This window comes from Pomacea canaliculata, linkage group LG12 (genome assembly GCF_003073045.1).
Source record: "Pomacea canaliculata isolate SZHN2017 linkage group LG12, ASM307304v1, whole genome shotgun sequence".
NCBI lineage: Eukaryota > Metazoa > Mollusca > Gastropoda > Architaenioglossa > Ampullariidae > Pomacea > Pomacea canaliculata.
In genome coordinates, this window is record NC_037601.1 from 10,864,586 (window position 1) to 10,873,627 (window position 9,042).

Here is a 9,042-nt window from a genome sequence, read left to right on the forward strand (position 1 = left end):
GCCCATCATACCATCACGCCTCTTTGGCCTTGACTTCTTCTAGATGGGAGGTTGGTGTGGCCAATACCAATTGGCTTGTAATGAAATACCCTATCTTAGCCGGAAGGCTTCGCTCTGTGTCAGTCTGGTCTCCATCTCTGAAGGCCAGAGTATATTCCTTCTATATCCCTGGTGCTCTCTCTTCATTCTTTATCCGTCGCGCTGTTTTAACTATAATAATAATGCGCAATTTGCAAGGAGCGTGCTCTTTGGCGCTTATGACAAGAACGAGATGGACAACATACGAAGTACGAAAGGATAGACAGCAGTATTGATGACTAATGAAAATGACTAATATAGAAAACGCTAAGAGGTATTGGGTGACAAGGACTGCGGGTATCGTGAAGACCAAAAGGGAAGTAGCCAATAGACAAAACCTGGGAGGGGGTTGAAGATGAACTAGCATTGTATGGACTATTGTTATGAGCAATGCTCAAGGAAGAGGTGTATGTTTTCAGTGCACATTTAAAGGCTTCAATGTTGGGTAGTCAACAGGCATGTGTTTATAGAGTCAAACATAGGACTGACCTGAAGGTTTGAAAAGCAGAAAATGATCAACTGCCCTAGCTACAGCCTATCTTTGATATATAAGTATAATTACTCAAATAGTTACCACTAGCTAAACCATTTACAATACAGTCCAAATACGTTGCTTACTTGCAATAGAAAAGTGCTAAACGTATTTATCGGACCCACGATTAAACGCATTTGATGAATCCACGACAACATGCAGGAAGTCATCATCACACACGTTTTGACATGTGGTGCTAGATTAAGATCACGAAAGATGAAACAAGGGTCATCACCATAGCTATTATAAGTCTAGAATATAGTCCTTAAGCATCGAGTGTCATGAAGTGACCCAGCTTGCAAGAGATACAGGATTTTGAAGGGCCCCTGTTGGGAAGAAGAGATTGTACCCAGGGCCGTGCTTATGGGCAGGCGGACGAGGCATCTGCCTAGGGCCCCGCGCTTCAAGGGGCCCCGCGCTTTTGATTGATATGGTAACTAGGCATATGGAAAACCGTGTGATCGTGGCGTGAGGGCCCCGCACATGCCCTTTGCCTCGGGCCCCGCGGGGGCTAAGAACTGGCCTGATTGTACCTGTCTCTGAGTGGGAATATGGAATGGGCTGACATCATTTGTTCTCTTACCTCTCTGTGAGTTTTTTTTTTTCTTTTTTGGTTGGAAGGCATCCACTTTTATCACGAGGGGTGGCGTCAATCTTCTCTACTTTGTCCGTCGGATTTATGTGAAACAATCCTGCCATTAGAATCCACACGTCCAGTAACACACACCGTTTGTCGAAGCTACTGAAATTCCGTCAGCATCATTTGCCACCGCTACAAGCGTATCCATCGGGCTGCTATGTGGACCCAGGACGCGGTGCACAAGTGTTTCATTCACTGATGACTGCTCGTCCGGAATGCTCTCTTAGCTTGCTAAGGGATTTTCTGTGGTGTGAGGGTGGGATGTCTAGCTGTTGTAGGAAACTGTCAGTTGAGGTCATCTCGACAGTGCAAGGCAACGACGTAGCAGGCTTGCGGATGACGCTTAATTGCTACATCGCTGTTATCTGCTAAAATGTCGTCAGCTACTGGTTCTCAAGTACAAAAGGTACTTTATTGTCGTTCCTGATGAGTCTGCTTACGTAATTGCTGCTGCTGGTATTGTTGTCCCAGGGATCTACGTTCATGGTTGTCGGTCCCTGTTGATACAGTTTTTGATGATGCCAAGATCCGAACTAGCGTGCTTCCGTTCTCGTTCTCGTCAGCTCATTGTTTTGTATCATCGATGTTCACTTTCACTGTATGTTCATTCTTCACTTTATCCATAATCTTCCCATTACCACTCCATACTGTCATTACCGACGAATTCTTGGCAATTTTATTCACTAGTTTATCGTTAAAAAAGGTTCAAGTCTTCGTCGATAGAATATTCTTTAATCTAAAGCTTCCTTCTCTTTTGACGGATCTCGTAACATTTCTATTGAAAATCCGAACATGAATTGGTCATGTTCTTTCTCCAAATTTGCGTTTTCTATATTTATTGCAGTATTCCTGGTTTTTAAACCGAAACGTGAATACTGGCCCCGGGTAACCGGGCACGTGGGCGGTAGAGACATATGTTCCGTAGAAGATACCTATTCAGCAGCACCACAAGACCCAGTGTCTGCCTATGGACAGACCATCAGGAGACGTTGGTTTATGTGCCGACCTCAAGGAGTCGTTGGGTCCTGTTACACCTGCAGTGTCGTGGTGGACATGTGACTAACCCCCACTTCCCTTCAACCTGGCGGACAGGTGTGAGACCCCCCTGAAGTATCACTCTCTTCCTAAGCGTCATTGACGCCTCTGCCAGCCGGCTGGTCGCGCTTGGCTTACTGTAACCACTGACTTAGGGCTGTCTCCCACGTATAACACCTCTGCACTTGCACGTATACGTCCCTCCTTTCTTACATAAGAGGTCTTTGGCTAATAAGCACTCCACCTTAGAGCCTAATTGGGCGATTATTACATCCCCATTAACGTTATCACATGACAATATTTGTCTTTTATTAGTCCTCAGTAGTGTTCATCCTTCCATTCCTTCCTACTCTAGGAGGTCCATAACCAAATCGATCACATTTAGCTGCCAGAGTTTCAAATTCACTATCAATAAAGCCAAAACAAGGTCATATCAAGGCGTTTATACTTAACATCCATATTGATTCACGTGCTTACAGTAGAAAGTTATTTGTTGACGCCGAAGAGTTTAATGGTTGTGTGATTGAGACACTTTAGAAGCTCCCTTGGGATAGCAGTGATTGTGTAGCTGATTTCTCAGCGACTGTAAAATGATGCAGGTTCAACTTTGCCTTCTACAGGCCGTATTGAAACAGTGAAAGAATTACAATTTCTGGCGCATATGGCCATGGAACATGTATCTTACAGCATCTATTGGTCTTTAGTTTGGAGGTTTATAGTAAATGTATATGCAGACGTTTGGCTAACATCAAACAGGTGTCGCTGCTCGGGAATTCAGTTAGCCTGAGTCGCTTCGACTTTCGGTGTTGGGATGATGTGGTCTTAATATGGTCATAATAATCATGACAGGGTCGATTTGGTTTGGGGTCGAAATGACTGGCCACTACATAAACAAGCGGCTAGTAATGTTTGCTTCGCCAAAAGGGGAGTAGTACACATTGCTTGAGTTCTAAGAAGACAGTGGCCCATCATGCTATCTTTGATGTAATGTTTAAATGAAGACAGATAACAGTCGTTATCCTAGCATAAGAAAATCCATTAATGCCGAGAAACTACTTCACAAAACCAGCCAACCAACCAACTGAAACGATAACAAAGCCAACTATCCATAATATAAATCCAGCTCTGATCTATGAAGACATCCTTTATCTCCACATGACCTTTAATCAATTATAAGCTTACAAGTAAAAAGTAAAAATATCTTAAAAAAAATACGTAAAACCTTCTCAAAAGCGCAGGATAGTGAGCAGAGAGGCATCCTATTAAATTTAAGGAAATCTTCTGGGCTAACTAAATGACTATTTTAGGTTGCGAAGCCAAGTCTATAAAAGCAATCTTTTATTTATGCAGACTAACTTGTTAATATTTGTGTTTAATGAGCACACCTTTTCATATGCTATTTTGCTCAGTTAATGCATATTATACATTAGAAAAAGACAAGCTGTATATATCAATCTTAAATGGAAGAACTGAATGCTATACCCTTGAAAATATATTAAAGGGATGTTTAAAACTTAGACAAAAGGAAATTAAAGATTGGATACTGGTCTTGTGGAGAATGAATTTCCTGTCTCATCTGTCTCTTGAGATCTGCACACTACTATTCCTTGAAACTGCTAAGTTAGAGTAACTTCAATTATCTGCTTGCAACAGCTGCATCACTGAATTGTACACTTCAACTTCTCCAGCATACCCATTGTCCTCAAGAGATTCTAAAAAAGCAATGTAAACTGCAGGTAAGCTGTTCTGTCGAGCTCCACGTACAATGACATCCTTGTAGTGAGGGGATGGTTTGCCTGGTTTGTACCCCCTTGACAGTTTGTAAGTGCGACATCTTAAAACTTCGTTGGAGATGCTAGAAACAGGTACCTCAATAGCATCATAGAAAGTCTCCTGCCTGCAAAATCCATAAAACATCTGATAATAAATGCAATACTAATATCTGTAAAGTAAGGCTCCATATATTCATATGTATTTACTGGGATTGAAGGCAAGAGATGAGGGGACAAGCTACTACCTTTACACATGAATCTACCCTCAGCCCTTTTTTTTTTTTAGTTGCAAAAATGAGCATACTTGAAATATGTTTGTGGACCTAAGCCAAAATATGTAAAAAGTGATCCAATGGTAAACCTATGATCGATTTAACAATCAAAACTTAAATATCTCATGTGATATAAAAAACAAAATTGCTATTCCTGTGACTTCTATAACAGTTACATATTCTTTTCTTAGTTTCAGTATGTGTGCATAATTAATTGGTTTAATATGGTGGTAAAAAATTCTGTTTCTTCTATTCTGCTTGTATGATCTACTATTTATGATGACAGGCACAAAAAACATGCTTCCTAAAATGATGAGTTTGCCTATGTAGCCTTATTATCTACTAATAATTTTTGTTTATGACAAGCCTGCACATCAGAATGACACAGCATGGCAGCTGTGTTGAGGAACTGCTGGGCAGGCTTGTCAGCATGTAAACCTGTCTAAATTCTCTATGTCGCCAAGATCAACCTCCCAGATCACTCCCCAAACATGGCCATCATTCTTCTTAGAGATGCTGGCAGCTGCTCCTCTCCAGCGAGACCATGAACCTTTAAACGTGAGGATGTAACCCTGTAATAAGATACCAATCATCTTGCTGATCCATCTCTTATCAAATCTATGTTGCCTCTATATGTGACTATGCTTTTACAAACTTCTTGCATCATAACACCATTTTCTTCACTGTTGTGTTTATTCTATGACTATCAGATAACAGCAGCTTCAATCTCTTCTCTCTTAAGCTAATAGTTAAATTCTGTTGCATTTATTTTCACAGAATTCAGGATCCCATTATGTATGTTCAATCTCCCACCAGTTTAAGTGCTGTTAACTCTCTTTATATTTACAATGCACATTTGCAGAAACATTCTGGTTGATAAAATATATGGACATAATTCTTTTTTTGTGTGTGTGTGCATGGGCAAGGATATACGTTCTGGAAGTCTGAACCAAACACAAGAAACCAAACCCTGCAATGTTGATATCTACTAAAGATACTCATTTAAAAATAAAAATCGTGATGTGTATATGCATTAAGCACAGTTTATTTGAAGATTAAGTTGTGGTTTATGCCTTCCCTCATTAACCATTCTCTGCTCTTACTGGGCATGCATTTAGGATTTTCCTCAAAAGTTAATCAATCATTGAAACTCAGATGCTTGACGTCAGTCATTTTCATCTTTTGTTTAACTTAAAAAAAACTTTTCTCGGTAAGATACTTGTGTTACATGGTCTAAAATCCTTCTGTTCAGCAGACCAGATGAAAGTAGCTATGGAAGTCCACTTGACAGCTGCATTAACATCTAGGACTATGTCTTTTAAGAATAACTGACAAAATTTAGTTTATTACCATCTGAAAAAAACTCCTCGACATCTCAGTTAAGAACACTAGTCTGCATGCAGTATCGACCTTTCAACACTCCAATTTTGAATGTGTTTTGTTAAAAAAAAGAAAAAATTCCATCAAAATCCATTTCCTATCATCTGCTGAAGAACATTTAGAAGCACCATTATGGCAACATTCCTGCATTAGTTGTGGCCTTCAGTAACATCAGAATTGAGAATTTATCAGTCTATGAGCGCTTTTTATTCACATGCTATTTAGAATAATGAATTAGGCTACGCTGGATTGTATCACTATACAGCACATCGTTTTACACCCTATTTATGAAAGAAAGTTTGAAATGTACATGCACAGACACACACATATATGTAATAATGTGTATGTATGTGTGCCCATGCAGGAATGTGCCTTGTCAACATGGTAAACCTTGAAACATGGACAATAGTCAATAGAGAAGGTATCAATTTGTCATTCGTTAAAGGTCAGTGGGGTGCTGTTTTACAGTTCAGTGCAAGATACTGTATTCCGAAGTCTGGGTTAATAATAATAATATTTTTAAAATGCTTTTCCAATGCTTTGCTCAGAGTGCTTTACAGAAGTGACAGACAGACCTATTCACAGAAATGGAATCACTAACACCATGCACCCATATTTGCTTGTAACAAACACACTTCTAGAACAGACACACCTATATTCACATACAAGGTAAATAGACACACTTTATGTATGCTCATGGTCAGGACAAGGTCAGAGTGAAGTCTGTTCTGAATAAAAAGTTTGGACTTAAAGGTTGTAAGAGAATCAGATAGACAAATACTGATGGGTAATTTGTTCCAAGTTGATGAAGATGATAGGAGAAAGACCTCTGGCCATCCATCTTGGTGTTAGTGGGACACAAAGAAGCTCAGTGTCAGATGAGCTTGAGACACATGTCTACAAACATCACCATCCAAAGAAAGAGATCAAAACCACAGAAATCAAGATTACACATGGATGAATTTATGTTGGCCAGGCTACAGCCACTGGGAAAGCTGTGGACCAACAAATCCTTTGGACCAACAAAGCAATACAAGTAGGATCTCTTTCTCAGGTCAATGCTTCTAGGTGTGTATCTTGGCAGGTATAGTGATCCTTCTAGGCATGTCTTAAAAACTGAAAGGTATGGAAGTAGACAATAATAATAATAATAATAAAATCTGGTAAGTGTATTTCCCCAGATTTATCTCATCATTAGTACAAAAAGTGTACTCACATAGATCTATAAAAGCTCCTTATATATACATAGTTCAAAGTTTGCCAAGTTGACTCTGAAAAATCATGCACAGGTGTAATTGGGAAAACACACCTAACCCTCATTCAAACACATGCATGAATCCACTCATTCAAGCACAAGCATGAATGCACACACACACACTTTCTCGTCTATGTGCATATACATATGCAACTCAAAATACATACATGCATAGGTACATACATCCCCAAGTGCAAATCACACCACCTCCAAGCCATCATCCATGTACATGTACACATATTAACACATAAAAATACAATGTGCCATAAAACTTCATTTTATGAGTGATAAGAATGCTTAACAATGTGCACTGAGGCCACCCCTCTTTACCCACAAACTCATTATAATTTCAAAATGGCATGCAGATGAATACCATATATTTCATGTTTGACTCGCCTTAGCCTTTAACACACTGGCTCTGGCTATCGACTGTAGTCTTCATGCAATCTTTAGTCACAGCCTGTTATCATAATATGAGTAAAAATAATATATCAAGTAACCTGGTGCTAGCGCAAAGCTAGAGTCCTAGGGGTATGTGCAGTGAAAACATTTAGTCTGCCTCTCTCTTTATTTATATGCAGCTATTAATTCAATCCCTTTATTTCATGACTAAAGAACACACAGAGCTAACTAGATTTTTTTAAACAGAAAAATTTAGAGGTGACTGTGTGCACCTGAATTTTGAAAAGAGATAAAGGGTACAGAAGCTGTGTCTGGACAGAACCACGGACAGCCACTTTAGACAGCTGCTACATCCACACAGGTGAGCATGAGAGCTAAACCCAAAACTCACGATCCTCTGTCCCGACACCAAACACTTTACTACCAACTGATTGCCTCAGTTTTAAGAAGGTTACAGTGATAACCTATTTGTCATATAGCTTAAAAACAAACGTGGTCTTCCTCATTAGTTACGTGAATTGGTTAGTTTTTCATTGCTTTTCATTAGAAACATCTTTGATGGTCACCATGAAACACAAATCAATTTTTAACTTAAGCAATAAACCTGTATCACTATTTATAGCTGAGTATTAATAGTTTTCAAAAAATTTCCGGACTGTCACTTTATTTTTCCAAAATGGCAAAAAATGCAGCTGCATGGTTTAGTACACATAATAAGCTTCTGAACTTCACACACACTGGTGTTTTGAACAGCTGGCAATAGCACATGAATAATTTGTATAATTTACACAAGATTTTGTGGTAATCTTAATTAGTTATAATGAAAATTTCTTCCATTACTTGTATTTGACACCCCCCCCCCAACCAAAAAGTAAAAGAAAATGCAGCTTGAAATATTTCAAATCCATTTTAAACTATTAATGAAAGTGACTAAAGAATGGAAATTAAAATATAGTATATTTATTTAGCTTTCTGAAATCGCTGCCACAACAGAAATTGTTATCGTCTTCATCGTGATGAAATCCGTTATTGACTATAAAGTTTCGTGTCATCATTGTCTTTGAACATGCTTGTGACTAACATCATTAGAAACACTTACCTCTAATTTGCCAATGCATTTGAAGGTAGCACTGGGATTGTTTAGCATGACTCGCTCGCGCAGTAAGTTGCTTCCGTAAGCAAAATACAAAAATTTTTTTGATGCCATCATTTATTGATCATAATTACGTGGAAACCATTTATACTCGGTTCGCTAGTATACTTCTACAAACCGGTGTTGAACTCTTTTGATGCAGCTATAATAACTTGTCTCTTTGAGACAAATGGACACGTTGTATCAAGGTCACTATCTGTCTTACAGTGCATGGTTCCGCTTGACTGTACATTGTCAAGACTAAAACCGAGGAAAAAAGGACATGACTTACAGCTAATATGTAACGGAATTTTTTTTTTTACACATCTCCAATAAACTGCATGACTAAATTGTGCAGGCAAACTTACAGGTCATCAGACTTATCGGTCTAAAGCTACTAATGCCTTTTGAAGAGAGAGAGAAAGGGAGAGATGTGGGGAGAGTGAGACGAGAAGGAAGCTAAAATCCGGCTTGCCCTTGTTTTAATAATGGTATTGCGAGAAAGTTAGCTCCCTTGTTTCTAATGTTAGCAGTATGTATGGCG

The 9,042-nt window shown here is 39.1% G+C and overlaps 1 protein-coding gene across 1 annotated transcript; it reads right to left on the minus strand.

Annotated features, from left to right (window-relative positions):
* Nucleotides 1–3,399: 3,399 nt before the first annotated feature.
* On the minus strand, nt 3,400–8,973 carry LOC112576588 (gamma-glutamylcyclotransferase-like). The gene is made up of 3 exons (XM_025259166.1): nt 8,466–8,973; nt 4,768–4,901; nt 3,400–4,182 (listed from the first exon to the last, which is right to left on the minus strand). The coding sequence occupies exons 1-3, from the start codon at nt 8,574–8,576 to the stop codon at nt 3,918–3,920; spliced, it is 510 nt and encodes a 169-aa protein (XP_025114951.1). The 5' UTR covers nt 8,577–8,973; the 3' UTR covers nt 3,400–3,917.
* Nucleotides 8,974–9,042: the final 69 nt, after the last annotated feature.

Coding starts and splice junctions, on each gene's coding strand:
- LOC112576588 (XM_025259166.1), bottom strand. CDS start 8,576: ATGATGGCATCAAAAAAATTTTTGTATTTTGCTTACGGAAGCAACTTA. Junction 4,902..8,465: donor AATGCATTGGCAAATTAGAG/GTAAGTGTTTCT, acceptor ATCTTATTACAG/GGTTACATCCTCACGTTTAA. Junction 4,183..4,767: donor GACATAGAGAATTTAGACAG/GTTTACATGCTG, acceptor TGGATTTTGCAG/GCAGGAGACTTTCTATGATG.